Below are 17,899 nucleotides of genomic sequence, written 5' to 3' on the forward strand. Positions count from 1 at the left end.
GTGGAAAGATGACAATGAGTGCATTCTAATTAAAGGACACTTCTGAAATTCAAATCAGTATGAAGTGTGAAGTCATGCTTTTCTTTTCATGCAGGCTGTAGACCTGGAGCAGCAGAGCTGAAAGAAAACACATGCCAGCCTCTTAAAACCACTGAAAGCCTTTACCCATTGCCTCCCAGTGGCAAACACCATGCTGCAAGTTATATACTTTCTTTGCACTGTGGTCTCCAGACATTTCTCAGATGTTGAAGCAAATAAAAGGAGAGAGTGGAACTATGCGCATCATCTATATATGTTGCTAACACCTGCAAGTCTTCCCTGAGCTTTTGGGTAGGATTAAACTCCAAATAATCAAATGAATATAGCCAACGTTTGATGTGCACATCTCTAAGCTCAGGCTGGTATTATGCCAGCTGCACCTTATTGTGGAGGCTGCAGGCTTGGTGAGATATGCCTTAGTGACATCATGTCTGGATTACTGCCATGTGCTCTGCCTAGGACTGCCTTTGAAGAGCACTGGGAAACCACAACTGGTCCCAGATTCTGCAGCCAGGCTCTTAACAGGGGTCACATAAAGGCAGCATGTATATCTGTATTGAGACAGCTAAGCTGGTTTCCAGTTGAGTTTCCCAGGCCCAGTACTAAGTGCTGCTGAGGCCCAATAAAGCTCTTTATGGGTTGGAACCAGGATATCTGAAGGACTACCTTCCACACATAAATAATCCTGTTTACTGAGATCTTCATGGGAGGCTGTGTATCCCAACGTTAAAAAAAGAGAGACTTACAGTGCCATTGATGTAGAAAGCATTGTCTATATTCCCTGCTGTGATGCTGAAGGTTAAAAGTGCATTCCTGCCGCTGTCAGCATCACTGGCAAGGATGCGGGTGACGAAGCTGGAGATGGGAGCATTTTCACTGAGAGTGAGATTCATCGGTAGGTTGAGGAGGACGGGGTCGTTGTCGTTTATGTCCAGAACACGCACTCCCACCAACACCTAAACCAAAAAGAAAGGAGACAGATGAGGAGAAGGGCAAACAGGCCTGAGACTATTAATACAAAGAAGAATTGTCCATATGGTTCTTCCATGGCAATCTAGGTGTGTCCCCCATATTGCTTAATAGAGGCAACACCTCCTTAGGGTTTTCATTAATCAGGTACAGTTCTGTTTTCTAACCCCTGCACAATTCACCTCTCCCTCATGGAGGATTCAGAACCTCATCTTTGCAGTGTGGCCCCTGGACCACAAACACTTACAGTGGAGCTGAGAGGAGGCACCCCTCTGTCCTTGGCAGCAATGGTGAGGTTATAGAAAGCAATGTTTTCTCGGTCAAGCTCAGCATCCTTCCGCACGCGTAGCTCCCCTTCCACAGGAGAGATCACAAATTCTCCTGCAAGACAGATAGACACAAGGATGCTTAAGAGACACAGGAGAAACAAGCAGGGAAGGTTTGCCAGCCTAGAGCACCATGGAAGACTGCACTCAAGAGCACTGCATGCTTTCACAACCTCCTTTTCTGGGGGGGAACATGTTAATGGAGATGGTCAAGAAGGTGCATTGAGAACAGATCAATATCAATGAAGTCCGCCTAATGCACTTCTGTAGATACTAGTCTGAGAGGGGACTGTGTATCTGCTGTATCAGGATGTCACCAGGCCACAAGATCCAGGCAGAAAGAGAGGAATGTTGCTGGTGATCGCCCAGTGTCTATGTTGGTTGTACAGCACTCCCATGCTAGCGACACATCCTAATGCTCCCCAGGTCTTAGGTGATCAATCTGATGTCAAACGATTGATTGACTGATTGATTGAGGTGAAATGATCAATCTAATGACCAGAGAGAAGACAACTGACATCCTTATCAGGATGCCGCACTGGGGAGATAAGTTTAAAGTCCCCCCCTCACTGTCTACTTTATTTGTTTATTTATTTAGCCACCCCCCCAATGGTGGGGTGTTGCAGGGAGAATTTCCTTGGGGGGTGTCTCCTGGGCAGGGCTTAGCCATATCAGGTAAATTACCAGTAAGTTTTGTCTTAAAGGTAAAGGGACCCCTGACCATTAGGTCCAGTCGTTGACGACTCTGGGATTGTGGTGCTCATCTCACTTTATTGGCCGAGGGAGCCGGCGTACAGCACTCATGTGCCCAGCATGACTACGCCGCTTCTGGCGAACCAGAGCAGTGCACGGAAACGCCGTTTACCTTACCGCTGCAGTGGTACCTATTCATCTACTTGTACTTCATGCTTTCAAACTGCTAGGTTGGCAGGAGCAGGGACCGAGCAATGGGAGCTTACCCTGTCGTGGGGATTCAAACCGCCAACCTTCTGATCGGCAAGCACTAGGCTCTGTGGTTTAACCCACAGCGCCACCTGCAGGTTTTGTCTTGAAGATTGTTTAATACACTGGTACGTATTACTATGAAAATGAAATGCTGAACTCTATGCTACTTAAATCTGAGCAGTGGTAGAAAGTATACTCTCTCTCCTTGCACCCTGCACTGACGACTGTATGCAACAAGCCACAATCTGTATAGGAGTGTAGCCTCAGTCTCTCATTAGAATATAAGTACTGCCTTGATGAATCAGTCCACTAAAATTTGCCAACCTTTCGGGGCTTATCAGAAACATTTGCCAGCAGGAGAAACTGTTGTGGACACCACACGCCATAAAATCATGCCCACACTGCAACCACATTCACTCCCCAATGAACGAACCGCATTCATTCAATTAGGCTTGAAAAAAGTGTTCTACAGTGGTGCCTCGCAAGACGAAAAGAATCCGTTCCGCGTCTTGCGGTTTTTTCGTCTTGCGAAGCAAGCCCATTAGCGACTTAGCAGATTAGCGCTATTAGCGGCTTAGCGGATCAGCTGATAAGCGGCTTAGCGGCTTAGCGGATCAGCTGTTAAGCGGCTTAGCGATCAGCTGTTAAGCGGCTTAGCGGATCAGCTGTTAAGCGGCTTAGCGGCTTGGGAAAAAGGGGGGGGGAGGAAAAAAACCCTGCAGGAACTCGCAAGACATTTTCGTCTTGCAAAGCAAGCCCATAGGAAATTCGTTTTGCGAAGCACCTCCAAAACGGAAAACCCTTTCGTCTAGCGGGTTTTCCGTCTTGCGAGGCATTCGTCTTGCGGGGCACCACTGTAACTGTTGCCAATCCTAATGGTGGTATGGGTAGGGGTGATTTTCCTGGAGAGTCAGCTGCAACCTCCAGTAACAGCACACAGACTCCAACTAGGAGCCATTTATTGGCTAGAAAGGTGATATCAGTGGGGGTAGGGATCTGGAGATGTGAGCCTAGGAATACCAGGAAAGACCTCTGTGGGGGCATGCCTACCTGCAGGTGCCACGTTGGCAACCCATGATTTTGTCCATATTTTTCTTTTCACTAGCTTCTGGCAGTTACGAGCAAAGCAAGAAAGTCGTTCTCTATTTAATTCCAGCATCTGATATTCAGAAGTATACTACCTTCTAGCACAGAGGTTTCATTTAGCTAATTTGCTAACAGCTGTTGGTAAGACAATGGATTTATCTAATCCTTTCGAAAGTCACACATTCATTCTTTTGCCTTTCATGGCCTATGATCAAATCACTTTGCTGTCTACCCAGAGTCCCACCACTAAATGAGAGAGAGAGAGAGAGACAAATGTCTCTTTATCCAATGATTTCTTCACACCATTCATCAATTCCAAAATGCCGATCATGCTCCCAGCCACTTTCTCCCCCCCCTAAACTAAAAAGTCACAAATTCTGCTTTTCTTCCACACAGCACTCTGGAGCCAAATCCAGTAGGCCTCTGTGCTCTGGCAGTGAGTGCATGTGGCTGACAGAGTCAGCTTGTTTCTGCATTTGACCAAACAAGAACTGAAAATGAAAGCAGTCTTGAGCATGGTTTGTTTAGATGAAGTCCAAGCCAGTTTTCTCACAATTACTTCCTTTGCCTCGTCCTTTTTATTCTTACTATTCAAAGAATACTTTGAATGGCTTTTCTGTCAAAATATGCACTTGCCACAACAGAGAGGCTACAAATATTTAATCTGGTAATCTTAAAAAAATATATTAAGCCCTATTTGCATATAAATAGAAAGTCTGGGCTTATTTCTGCCAGAGACTTGTCTTTGGGCCAGACAAAATGAAATGTGGGAAATCCATCATCAGATATATCAAATTTTCCCCTTTGGGAAGGGGAAAAAAAGCAGCCACACAGGGGGAGCGGATTGAATTGGGACTATAGCCCTGGGGAAGGGGGTGGGGCTTAACGCTTTCTCTACACTATTTTCCCCAATCTAAATCTTTCCCAACTGCTTTTTGCCCTGCTTGGAGAAAACGTATCACCTCCTGGCAAATAGAAGGGGAAGAAATGAAGGCAGTGAGAGATTTTACTTTCTTGGGCTCCATGACCACTGCAGATGGTGACAGCAGTCACGAAATTAAAAGACGCCTGCTTCTTAGGAGAAAAGCAATGACAAACCTAGACAGCATTTAAAAAACAGAGACATCACTTGCCAACAAAGGCCCGTATAGTTAAAGCCATGGTTTTCCCAGTAGTGATGTATGGAAGTGAGAGCTGGACCATAACAAAGGCTGATCGCCGAAGAATTGATGCTTTTGAATTATGGTGCTGGAGGAGACTCTTGAGAGTCCCATGGACTGCAGGAAGATCAAACCGATCCATTCTTAAGGAAATCAGCCCTGAGTGCTCACTGGAAGAACAGATGCTGAAGCTGAGGCTCCAATACTTTGGCCACCTCATGAGAAGAGAAGACTCCCTGGAAAAGACCCTGATGCTGGGAAAGATGGAGGGCACAAGAAGGGGACGACAGAGGACGAGATGGTTGGACAGTGTTCTTGAAGCTACCAGCATGAGTTTGACCAAACTGCGGGAGGCAGTGGAAGACAGAAGTGCCTGGCGTGCTCTAGTCCATGGGGTCACGAAGATTCGGACACGACTAAACAACAACAAATCCTGTTTTCCCTATGGAGGAAAACATGGGTCGAGGAAGCATCCAGAGCAGAAAAATGGCATGGATGGGAAGGGTTAATGCCTCTCTCCTCCCCACCCCCTCCACCAGCCCTGCAGTTCTGCTCCAATAAAAACCTGGAGATCTGCTCACAGCCTAGTCTTCCATTTAGAAGACCCACAATCAATATGACGTCCCTTAATGTATTTCTCTTTCCTCTTGGTTTGAATGTATCCGTGTGGAGCTTACTGTCTATTTGTTTGGTTTTAAGTTGCCTTGGGTCGCCCTGGCCAAGATAAAGCGGCTGACAAATTGAATAAATGAAAATGAAACAAAACAGAGGGGACACTTACACATGTTTGGTGGACCTGTGAAAAAATCAAAAGCTTCTGGAACACAGTATATGATGAGCTTAAAAAAATGTTTCAGTATAACTTTATGAAAAACACAGAAGCTTTTCTACTAGGGATACCGAACACAGGTATAGCAAGAGAAGATCAGAACATATTCCACTATGCCACAGGAGTGGCAAGGATCTTAATTGCTAAAAACTGGAAAAAAGAAACTGTGCCAACAAAAAAGGAATGGCAAGACCAACTGTTAGAGTATATTGAACAAGAGTTTCAAAAAGCATGGGGAAAATGCAGAGAATACTTTAAAAAACAGTACCCTAAAATACATACCTGGACTTGTTTCGATTAATGCCTGCAGGAGACTTTGTGGATATTTAAGTTATAATTAGAAAAATCTTAATAATTCTTCATAAAGGAAACTGTTTATAAGAAGTAAATAAGGAGGCCAGATACAGGATAAAGGAAGTCTTTTATTTGGTTGTTTGTATTGTTGTATGTTATGCTCACTGCATGTTATGTTCACATTTAATGAGGGTGGATTTGTGTATGACTGTACTGTACAAGAATTTGCTGATATGTTGGTTATGTTGACATACAGTGTATTTATTTAGACCTGATTAATGATGCAATTTTATACATGTGTACATTACTCACAAGTGGGCCATACATAAAACAGTGGGGCTTGCTACCAGGTATAGGGCTGTAATCCTAAACATTCCTATCTGAGGGTGCCTCCCCCATGAAGACAGTGGAGCTTGTTTCCAAGTAAATATGCTGCATGATTAAGAGATCTACATCCAGCTTTTAAACTTAAGAGGTTTCAAGCACACTTCTGTGATTCCGTAGAGCAGACTGCAAAGCGGTATTCAATCCCTTCCTAGGCAAGCTTCATAGTCCTTCTAGCACACTTGGTTGCTTTTTTTGGGGGGGGGGGGTTGTTTGTGGCATGAACTTGCAAAACCTCAAGGATCTTCTAGCCATGCAATTACAACAGGTTTGCAATGTTTCCTCTCATGGCGGATGCTGCCTGTAACAGGATTTCCTGATGTAGACACTCGGCTTCTCAGAAAGAGGCCTCTTGAAGGGATAGTTTTGAAATGTCCCATTAACTATCCTTAGGCGATTCTTTCCACACGCCTTTTCTCCCTTTCTCTTCCACCGAAAAGTTTGTGTACTCTGAAATAATCTGCCTCATATTCAGATTGAGTGTATGACACTGCAGAGATTCCAAAGCGTCTCACACAAAGGCTGTCATTGCCCAACTTTATGCAAAATCTGCTTGGTTTGCAGTAAAAACACACCAACACACAGTATTTCTCAAGGAGCTACAGCGTAGATTGTGGCTGTTATACATGACTTCACAAACCAGTGGTGGAAAGCACACTGCACGGCAAAGTACACAGCAGTGTGTACACAGCCAAGACAGTGACTGCCCCGAGGTCACCCAGTGAACTTCCTGGGGATTTATTTGAACCCTGGTGTCTCTGTTTTTAGTCTATGGGTTGCTGGTCTTTTGAGAATTGTAAGCACACTGGCAAACCAGATAAGCTGCTGTGAACACCACACACAGGTTGTGACAAACACACACACATTCCCCTCTAAAAAAGGTAAAGGTACCCCTGCCCGTACGAGCTCCCCCAGCAATTAGGCTTGGAATAAAGTGCTTTCACTTTCCCTCCCAAACCTAATGGGAGGAGGGATGTGATATTCCTGGAGGGTGCAACTGAGGAAAGCAAGAATTAACCTTCCCTCCCCAGCTGGAATCTCCTCCTAGCAACAAGGAAGATTAAACTAAGGCTTTTATTGGCTTTTTCCAAGTCTAATTTCAGTGGGAGGAGAGTCTGTGGGCAGCAAGGAAGGCCTCTGCAGATGCCAGGTTTGCAACCCGTGCCCCAGCCCAACACTCTGACCACTAAACCACAGTGCCACTGACCACTGTACCAAGGAACCAAATGTGAAAAAGCAGCACTGGAAACATAAGATACTCATAACAATGTTATCGTTGCAGTAATTACTATTACTCATCACCAGGGCTGGCCCAAGACATTTCACCGCCTGAGGCAAAGGACAAGATGAAACCTTTCCCTACCATTGTTCTGCTTACAGAAACCCACAGAGCTGGAAGTGGGATCTTGCTTCAGTGCTGGCAATGGAGCAACATCCTCCATCTGACCTGAGGGCAGCAGGCTAGCTTAGGAAGTGAAGGGCAAGGTGCATGGCATATATAGCTTGAACCCCCAACACCTCTCCCCTGCTATTTCACTGCTCCACCCAGCACCTACTTGTGGCCTGCTCAGCCAAAGGCTGAAGTGGTGCATCCCATGAACAGGGCCACACATGTGCACATTCAGTCAGTAGCTGCACCTGAGAGCTTGCTCTGTCAGGGACCTTTCTCAGCAGTTTTCTCTGCAATATACTGTGATAATGCGGCTGCTGACTAGGCAACACAGCCAGCCCAGGTCAGTGGCAAAGCAAGAATAATTGCTGCTGGCTCAAGAGAACAGGAAGAGTTGGGAGCCTCAGGAGAGGGGAGGGAGGCCAGAAGGGAGGGAGCCAAGGGAGGCCAGAAGGAACAGCTAAGGGGCATCCACTCCTATCCCCCATAAACCTGAGGCAGCTGCCACCATCTGTCTAAGGGTAGGACCCGCTCATCATTTCCAGAGTGTTTCTGATGTGCAATGTGCTTTGTAATTCCTCCACCCAAAACTCTCTGAGATAAGCCACAAGGACACCCACTCTACATATTTTTGTTTCATTGAAGCAGATGGACAGCAACTTGCCTGAGTCTACCCAGTGAATTAGTGGCAGGAATAGAATTAGACCAGAGTTATCCGGGGTTGAAACAGAGAACTCATTCAGTTGGTTCTTTTTAGCTTTTACTTGTGACTAAGACAAGAGGACACTGACCTTATTCCACACATATGGAAACTAAGCCTTAGTAAGAAATGCTATTTGCATAGGGAAGCACTGGCCCAGGCAGAAACAGAATACTGACTCCTTGTCTTGTGCTACTAACCCTGAGATGATTTCTGCACACATGCATGATTTAACTGCATTTTCTGGATGGGCTGAGAACTGCAGACTCAAGAGTTCCTGTTCTCTTTCTTTCTCCACTTACCAAGGGGATCCCCTGCGATGATGCTGTACTCCACTTGTCCATTGGGTCCCGAGTCTCCATCGTGGGCAAGGAAAGTCCACACCCTTGGCCCTGGCTGTCCTTCTGTGATGTCAAAGGGCCCTTCATAGGAATGTGGGAACGTTGGTTGATTATCATTGATATCGTTCAAATTCACTAACACCTTAAGACAAAAAACACAGAGAATAGTTTGCAAACGCAGCCAAAACAACAAGTAAAAGCTATGAAGCCTGTTATCGAGTACCTGCAGCCATCTTGTACACAACCACCAGTATAGTACTGCTAGTTTTATTTATTCATTTCACTTATCTCAATTTCCCCCACTGTATTTCTTTATTTGCAGCAACAAACACAAGCATTCTCAATAACCTTCATACAGAAATTAACGGCATCCAATGACATCCATCTCTGACTTAAAAGGATTTTGCACAGACTGGAAAAACAAATAACATCTGAAAGCCAACATTCCAGTGTAATTGCAAAGCTGTGTTTCTTGACAAGGTAAATTTGTATGAGGATTTGCCAGGTCGAACCCTGATCGGGCCCAGGTCAGATGCAAGCACACCCTGGGAACTCTGTGCAATCGGCTGTTTGGTATTTATTACGCTGCTGCAGCTGTAATCAGTTTATTCTAGGAAGCAACCATGGAGAACAAGGTAGGGCTTAATGTGTGCCTGGAATCAGCTCTGGAAACTGTTCTGGAGGGCAGGCTTCATTCTTAAGCACATGATTAAACTTAAGCGATGAAGAATGGGCAATAGAGCCGTTCAACATGGAATAACCGCACCCATCTCCACACCCTGATTAGAAAGAACGGTGCTTGCAAGTCAGAGGACGTGTTATCCTGATAAGACGTAATTTTCAGTTGCTTTTATGGCAGTTATAAACTAACCAGTGGATCATGGAAGAACCCACATAGTTGCACAGTCCTGTTAAGAAAGCCATTACTAGGTGGTGCACTTAGATTCTAGCCCTCAAGATTTTTGGAAAATACTTGAAAATATAACTGCAGTTGCAGGAACTCTTCAGCGTGGGCAAGCAATTTCCACTCAAACTCCGAAGCTGCCCTTGTGACTTATTAATCTAGTCTATGCAGAGTCCAAGATAAGCCCTGCCTGTCTACACCCACACTGTGAAGTGGCACAGGGTTGTAGAAGCCTGCAATTGTGGAGTTGAACAGCAACTGGCACAACAGTGTCTCCTCCAACGTGATGCCTGCTCTGTTACATCTGCAGCATGGAAGCTCCTTTAATCCATTCCTTGTGACAGCAGTTGCTGCAAGGTGGAGGGGTTGCATGCAATGGTTCACCACGTGTAGGTTTTAGCACACTGCTGCGAAGCTTTCTTTTTGGATGTTTGCTGTGCTACGGTGCACGCACCATGTGGTTTCTCATGCGGGTCACTGCACACTGTGAGCCAGTGTGGTGTAGTGGTTAAGAGCGGTAGACTCGTAATCTGGTGAACTGGGTTCGCTTCCCTGCTCCTCCACATGCAGCTGCTGGGTGACCATGGGCTAGTCACACTTCTCTGAAGTCTCTCAGCCCCACTCACCTCACAGAGTGTTTGTTGTGGGGGAGGAAGGGAAAAGAGAATGTTAGCCACTTTGAGACTCCTTAGGGTAGTGATAAAGTGGGATATCAAATCCAAACTACTACACGGACAGGTGCCGCACGGAACAATCTATAATGATATCTTTGTGTTGGCCATAATACAGAAACTGATCCCGTATGTACATTGCAGCAAAAAAAAAAAAAAAAAAAAAAAAAAACAGAGCTAGGTAGCACTTCTCATTAATATAGAATCATAGAATCATAGAGTTGGAAGAGACCACAAGGGCCATCGAGTCCAACCCCCTGCCAAGCAGGAAACACCATCAGAGCACTCCTGACATATGGTTGTCAAGCCTCTGCTTAAAGACCTCCAAAGAAGGAGACTCCACCACACTCCTTGGCAGCAAATTCCACTGTCAAACAGCTCTTACTGTCAGGAAGTTCTTCCTAATGTTTAGGTGGAATCTTCTTTCTTGTAGTTTGGATCCATTGCTCCGTGTCCGCTTCTCTGGAGCAGCAGAAAACAACCTTTCTCCCTCCTCTATGTGACATCCTTTTATATATTTGAACATGGCTATCATATCACCCCTTAACCTCCTCTTCTCCAGGCTAAACATGCCCAGCTCCCTTAGCCGTTCCTCATAAGGCATCGTTTCCAGGCCTTTGACCATTTTGGTTGCCCTCCTCTGGACACGTTCCAGTTTGTCAGTGTCCTTCTTGAACTGTGCTGCCCAGAACTGGACACAGTACTCCAGGTGAGGTCTGACCAGAGCAGAATACAGTGGCACTATTACTTCCCTTGATCTAGATGCTATACTCCTATTGATGCAGCCCAGAATTGCATTGGCTTTTTTAGCTGCCGCGTCACACTGTTGGCTCATGTCAAGTTTGTGGTCAACCAAGACTCCTAGATCCTTTTCACATGTAGTGCTCTCAAGCCAGGTGTCACCCATCTTGTATTTGTGCCTCTCATTTTTTTTGCCCAAGTGCAATACTTTACATTTCTCCCTGTTAAAATTCATCTTGTTTGTTTTGGCCCAGTTCTCTAATCTGTCAAGGTCGTTTTGAAGTGTGATCCTGTCCTCTGGGGTGTTAGCCACCCCTCCCAGTTTGGTGTCATCTGCAAATTTGATCAGGATGCCCTTGAGTCCATCATCCAAGTCATTGATAAAGATGTTGAATAAGACCGGGCCCAAGACAGAACCCTGTGGCACCCCACTAGTCACTCTTCTCCAGGATGAAGAGGAACCATTGATGAGCACCCTTTGGGTTCGGTCAGTCAGCCAGTTACAAATCCACTGAGTGGTAGCATAGTCAAGATCGCATTTTACCAGCTTCTTTACAAGAATATCATGGGGCACCTTGTCAAATGCCTTGCTGAAATCAAGGTAGGCTACATCCACTGCATTCCCTTCATCTACCAGGCTTGTAATTCTGTCAAAAAACGAGATCAGGTTCGTCTGACATGACTTATTTTTCAGAAATCCATGCTGACTATTGGTGATCACAGCATTCCTTTCTAGGTGCTCACAGACTGTTTGCTTAATGATCTGCTCCAGAATCTTCCCTGGTATTGATGTCAGACTGACTGGGCGGTAATTATTTGGGTCCTCTCTTTTCCCCTTTTTGAAAATAGGGACAACATTTGCCCTCCTCCAGTCTGCCGGGACTTCGCCTGTTTTCCAGGAATTCTCAAAGATGACTGCCAGTGGTTCTGAAATCACATCTACCAGTTCTTTTAATACTCTTGGATGCAGTTCATCTGGCCCTGGAGACTTGAATACATCTAGACTAGCCAAGTATTCTTGTACTATCTCCTTAGTTATTCTGGGCTGTGTTTCCTCTGCTGAATCATTTGCTCCAAATTCTTCAGGTCGGGCATTGTTTTCTTTATCGGAGAAGACTGAGGCAAAGAAGGCATTGAGGAGTTCAGCCCTTTCTGTGTCCCCTGTTTGCATTTCACCATCTTCTCCTCTGAGTGACCCCACTGCTTCTTTGTTCTTCCTTTTGCTACGAACATATCCATAAAAGCCTTTTTTGTTGCTTTTAACCTCTCTAGCAAGCCTGAGTTCATTCTGTGCTTTAGCTTTTCTGACTTTGTGTCTACACGTGCTGGCTATTTGTTTGAATTCCTCTTTGGTGGTTTCCCCCCTTTTCCATTTTTTGTACACATCCTTTTTTAATCTTAACTCAGTTAAAAGTTCTTTAGATAGCCACCCTGGCTTCTTTAGGCACCTTCCATGTTTCCGTCTCAATGGTATTGCCTGAAGTTGTGCTTTTACTATCTCCCTCTTAACAAACTCCCAGCCATCATGAACTCCCTTTCCTTTTAGTATTACTGTCCATGGGATCTCACCCAGCACTTCCCTAAGTTTTATGAAGTCGGCTTTCTTAAAGTCGAGAAATTGAGTCTTAGTATGCTTGGCTGCTCCTTTCCGCTGTATAGTAAACTTCAGAAGAGCATGATCATTCGCGCCTAATGATCCTTCCACTTCTACCCCACTATAAGAGTGAGCAGATTCAAAGCAGAGAAGAAAAAAAGGAAGGACCTCTCACATGGCCTTCCTTGAACAAGGAAGCAAAACAGCCTTCAGGAAACTGCAGGTGGAAAGTGCAAGCAAAGAGTGAGCTACCCAAGTCTAGAGTCGAAAGGTAACTCAAAGGTCACCTTGTTCTGCCACAGCAGCAGTATTCCTCTATTTGTTTCCCGTTCCTTTCCTTTTTTGCATGAGAAGCAAGGATGTTCAGTGTATAATGGTTTTGTTACCTATTGTCACAACATAATATTAATATATATTTTAAAACCCTCTAATGATGGAGAGGCTCCACCATCAGCTTTCAAGGACATCTGCTTCCATTGCTGAAGTTCTTCTTAATGTTGAGTTGAACATCCCTTTCCTGTAATTTGAACCTGTTGATTGGGGTCCCACCCCCTTGGAGCAACAGAAAACATATTGGTTCCATCATCCATGTGACAACCCTTCAAATATTTGAGGATGGCCAATCTTGTCGCCTTTTAATCATCTGTTCTCCAAGCTAAACATATGTCTCTTTACACTTTTCTCGGAGGGTCTCCAGATCCCTCACCATCTGTGTTGCCCTCCTATGGGCCACCATCAACATCTTTCTTAAAGTGCCCAGCAGTGATTTTCCCTCTTTGCCAAATACTGGAGACAAGTGAGAGAGAAGTATGTTCTTCCCAAGGAAACTATCCATGGAATTTCCTCCTGTTGAGAACCATGGATATAGTTGCTCCTTTTAAACGGTTTCTATAACGCAACGGCAATTGAATTGCAGAACATGCAAGAATGCAAAAAAGGAGAGAGCAAGAAGTTTGCTGTGCGTGCTTCACAGAATGGGAGATCATTAATCTCATTAGCTGTTGCATGTTATGGAGGTTTAGCTTCTGGAAATGCAAGCAGCATCTGGAAGTGCTTTTGGATGGCTGCTCGTTATTCGTTATCCCAGAAGCAATACGTACTGTTGTGGTGGATGTGAGACGGCGTGAAGGGATCGGACACTGGTCTGTGGCAGTGACGATCAGTGTGTAACGCCCGTGGCTGATTTCATAATCCAACTCCTTCATGGTGCTGATTTGTCCCTAAAATGAGAGGCCAAAACAAAAGGGAAACGTTAGCTTTCGGCAATGAGGGCGTATGCTCATGGAATGTTGGGTAACGGGGCTCAATACCTTTGTGTAAAGTGAAACAGCAATGTGAAAGTGTACTAACCGTAGTGCTGTTTATGTGAAAAGTGCCCATGATGTTCCCCTCTGTGATGGCATATGTAACTGTGCCGTTTGGCCCTTCGTCAAGGTCCACCGCATTGATGGTGATAAGGATTGCGTTAAGTGTGCCGGGGCCCTCATCCAGTGTGACTTCATACTGCTGCTGCCGAAATACTGGAGCATTGTCATTCTCATCCAGGACGGTGACATAGACCGTGGTAGTAGCCTGTGAGCAAACACTGACACATTCAGAATCATGCAAGGATAATAATAAAAATAATAAAATAAAGTGTCTAGATGCGAGCCATGCACACACATTTCCACATGCTTCCAGAGGTTAACAAATACATCCATCTTTAAGATTATGCCATGGTCAACTGTCAGGGTGGCTGTCTGGACGAGGTCAGCAATAACTCACAGGGTGTTAGTGAAGTTAACGCTTTATTCAAAGAAACAAAACAGCTCAGGCAGAGTGAGCACAACAACTCTTCCAAGCAGATTTTGCCCCAGTGAGGACTTAATGAGGCCCTTCCAACAGCTCTCCAAGTCTCCTCCTCCCCTGGTTCCTTCCCAAACACTCTGAGGCTCCTTCATCTTGTCTATCTTTGCTCTACCCTCTTCATACCTCTTCAGGTTCTGGCAGACCAGGGCGAAGTGGAGCTAGTCACCGCAGGAGGGGAAGACCTCCTCTTCTGCCTCTGATTCTGGACTTCTTTTTGCTACAGACTCTTCCTGCTTACTAAATCCTGTTACCTTGTCAGCTTCTCACACCTCCTCCCAGTCTGCTCCCTCTTCTCCCTCTAACTACTCGTTGATGTCCCGCCCACCCCCTGGTTCTGAGCCTTCTTCCCTTGGGGGTTCCCCAGTTGGCGTCTCCCACCATTCTTCTGCATCCAGCCTGTCCATGACATCAACTGATGTTATCCAGGAGGCACAGCCACAGAAGGGATTAAATAAGACATTTGGTCAGGCGTACTAAGCAAGCAAGCAACACAAGCAATAGGCAACATTATTTTGGCAGTGCCTCTGAGAGACACTGAGGGGGCTTCCAGACAACCTGTTTAACAAGCATTATTGATATTATCCAGGAGGCATGGCAAAAGGTATCACGGTATACAAATCAATGCATTGTGGTATATTAAAATAGGGCAGAACAATGGAGCAGAATTTAATGAAACAGCCTAATGTAATGTGTGAATAAATCCTGCAGTACAAGGAGCCATGCAAAATGCTCTCAGCAAACTACAGGATGTTCAACTAATTCCATAACAGACTTCTAAAATAAAAACCATTAACTCTCTTTTTTTCCCCTTTGTAAATTTTGGGTCCACTCTGAAGGACCTGGGTGAGATATATCCATTTGGGTTTGCCATTCTTAAACAGAGGAGGGCAAACTTTGTCAGTCTGGTCTGCATCTTGTGTTTCGAAAACTGCATTTCCCCCCCATTCTGAAATCAATTATGAATCCCATGGGATTTGAGAGGAAGAAAGGAAAATGCTTAAGAAATGAAGAACAGGCTGCTGGATCAAGCCAGCATCCTATTCTCATTGTGGTCAAACCTGGTGCCTGTGGGAAGCCCATAAGAAGTACCTGCAGCACTCCCCCCCCCCCCGAGATTTTCAGCAACTGGTATTCATATGCATTCTCTCTGGGATGAGATAGAAGAAAGCCATTGTTAGCCTCATCTTCCATGAGTTGTCTCATCCTCTCTTGAAGCCATCCAAGTTGGTGGCCACCCCACCTCTCTATTCCTAAATTACAACTGTATGCACCTCAAGGTCAAAAGCCAAATCTAATAAACCAAGAGGATTTAGGAAAACTCTCACACAGAACCTTGCTGTGCACTTCCTCCACAGCCAGCAAGTAAGGATATACCTTCTGGACATACTGCCCACCTTGAAATACATGTGGTCAGGGAGTTTGGCTTTCCCTGTTATGGGGCAAGTTGCTTTGCAGAAGAATGCTATTTCTTATTTATGGAGAGAAGTACAGCCGAAAGGTTCTCCATGAAAAAAGAAGACTTAGGGACAAACCACATGTCATGAAGGAAATTGAAGAATGGCCATGCAATTCTAACAATAAGACCTATTGAATTCACTAGGGATTAGTCGCAGGTAAGCAGAGTTAGGATTGCAGCCGAACACTCCCAATGTTTACTTTCATTTTTAAACAAGTGTAAGGAACTCTGAATTTGATCAGAGCAACTGTACTTGGGAAGGGAATGTTTAACTAGTACCCAATCCAAATGCGGCCTCCCCCCAGCTGCTGTGGTAAAATAATAATAAAGCCACTTCCGGACCTGGCCCAGGAGGTGGGGTTGCGGGCTTCACGCCCACCCCATGTGAGCGGGGGCTGGTTTCAGCCCCCGTGAGAGCAGGGGAATCCCGGCCGCGCCGTCCACCCAGCCAGCCAATCGGGTGGCTGGGGGGGCGGGGCGTGGCTTGCCCTATTTAGGGCCGGCGCAGCCGGGGCTCGCCCTCTTTTGCCAGCTAGCCCCCACGTTTTCCCACCCTCCCTCCCTTTAGGTAGGTAGGTAGGTTTCTGACTTTGCTATGGACTTCAGTCTGTCGCCGCAAGGGGCATGGTAGGAATTTTTCCCAATTGGCAATTTGCAGCCATTTGGTTTTTCGCCTACCTCATAGCAACTCGTCACAACTCCTCGGCATTGGGGGTTAGGCATTGGTAAGAAGGGGTTAAGAGGGTGTGTGTGTGGGAGGAACGCCATCACCTCCCCCCAGAGAATGAAGGGTGGTCCGGTAAAGGACTCTGGGGGGCGTGGCCCTGTCCGAAGCCTATGGAGGTGTGGGCCTAAGGCACGCCCCCAAGCGGTGACCCCGGGGGAGCTCCTAGTTGACTTGCCTCAGCAGGAGACTCCCCCACTATGGTGTTAACCCTTCCCGTGTCTCCAGCAAATGGGCTGGAGCCGGATAGTCAATAGGACCAATGCCTAAGCCAATGCCTCTCATTCCTGAATTCAATAAAGTTGTGGCCTAATTCGCCCATTTAACCTTAAATTCTGGTGTCTGGTGTCTTTATTTATCCTTGGTGGGGGGCGGGAACTCACCACGCAATACATGGACCAAGTATTTATCATTGTCCCTTGTGGGGCTAATAGCAACTTGGAGAGACGATTTAGATCAGAGGAAGTGTTAAGCACCTTCAGCGCTGCTGCTCTTAACAAATTCAAACTGAATACCCTGACAAGACGTCATTAATGGAACATGAGCTCCCTTTCAGGCTAGATTTCAGAAACTGTTTCAGCAGGATGGTCTGCTCATGCAAATCAACTCCCTTTCCCTCCTTCCTTATCAGAAGCAAGGGCTGATTCAATACATCAAAGGTTTGCTGCATTCTTCAAATTGTACCTGTCTGTTGAGTAGATTGAACAAGTGGCCTCAAAGCCTACTGTAAGCAGCACTGCCTTTCAGATAAGACCAACCAGCCCAATCAGTTTAATTGGCCACACACTATTTCTGCAACATCTCCTAGGCAAAGCTCCAGGAAATCATGTAACAACATAGTACACAGCAGAGCAATTATGCAACATTTTGTGGTTGAAGCGCTGTCTGATCACGCAAAAGACATCTTTGCTAAGAGCCTCTTGCAACTTTCCCTGCTCGGTTTTCACGTGTGAGCATGACATCTCCTTTCCCTTTGTACTCTTTTTGATCTTTCTTTTCTTGTCTTCAAAGCCGCGCCATCTCGACTTACTATTTTATCTGGTTACTTTAATATTCCTATGTCAGAATCAAAGAGCATCTTTTAAAAGCACAGTTGAGAGAAAGGGAGAGAGAGAGAGAGAGAGAAAGCCAAGCACTGCATAAACCATTGGAGCTTAAGCTGATTGACATATCCACTTGACTCACAAACATAAGCAAATAAAATAAATAAACACCACGTGTCTCCTCCCTTGCCACCACACAAGCACACACACTTGTGCACAACTTGTGTAGTAATAAGCAAATCTACTTTCAGCTCCAAAAGTACCAGATGCCGAGAGAAAAAGCACTGGGATGACTGACAAGCACCTGGAGAGTTTTTCAAGTATGGGTTTCAAATGTTTGATGCAACACTGCCTTTTAACAAGTCCATCTTGCCTCAATATTCCCTACTCTGGCTGGCAGGGGCTTTCTGGTCTACCCAGTGGCGTAGCGTGGGGGGTGCAGGGGGGCCCGGCCG

At 45.6% G+C, this 17,899-nt stretch overlaps 1 protein-coding gene across 5 annotated transcripts in view; it reads right to left on the bottom strand.

Moving 5' to 3' along the window:
- The window catches only part of CDH23 (cadherin related 23), a 391,169-nt gene that overhangs the window by 35,353 nt on the left and 337,917 nt on the right, over positions 1-17,899 (bottom strand). For all 5 annotated transcript variants that reach the window (XM_053388502.1, XM_053388507.1, XM_053388501.1 and 2 more), the window contains exons 37-41: positions 13,724-13,945; positions 13,474-13,593; positions 8,425-8,605; positions 1,256-1,389; positions 786-995 (exon numbers count right to left, since the gene is read on the bottom strand). In XM_053388502.1, coding sequence (XP_053244477.1) covers positions 786-995; positions 1,256-1,389; positions 8,425-8,605; positions 13,474-13,593; positions 13,724-13,945 — 867 coding nt within the window. The remainder of the gene's footprint in view (positions 1-785; positions 996-1,255; positions 1,390-8,424; positions 8,606-13,473; positions 13,594-13,723; positions 13,946-17,899) is intronic.

This window comes from Podarcis raffonei, chromosome 5, assembly GCF_027172205.1.
Source record: "Podarcis raffonei isolate rPodRaf1 chromosome 5, rPodRaf1.pri, whole genome shotgun sequence".
In the NCBI taxonomy this organism is placed as follows: Eukaryota; Metazoa; Chordata; class Lepidosauria; order Squamata; family Lacertidae; genus Podarcis; species Podarcis raffonei.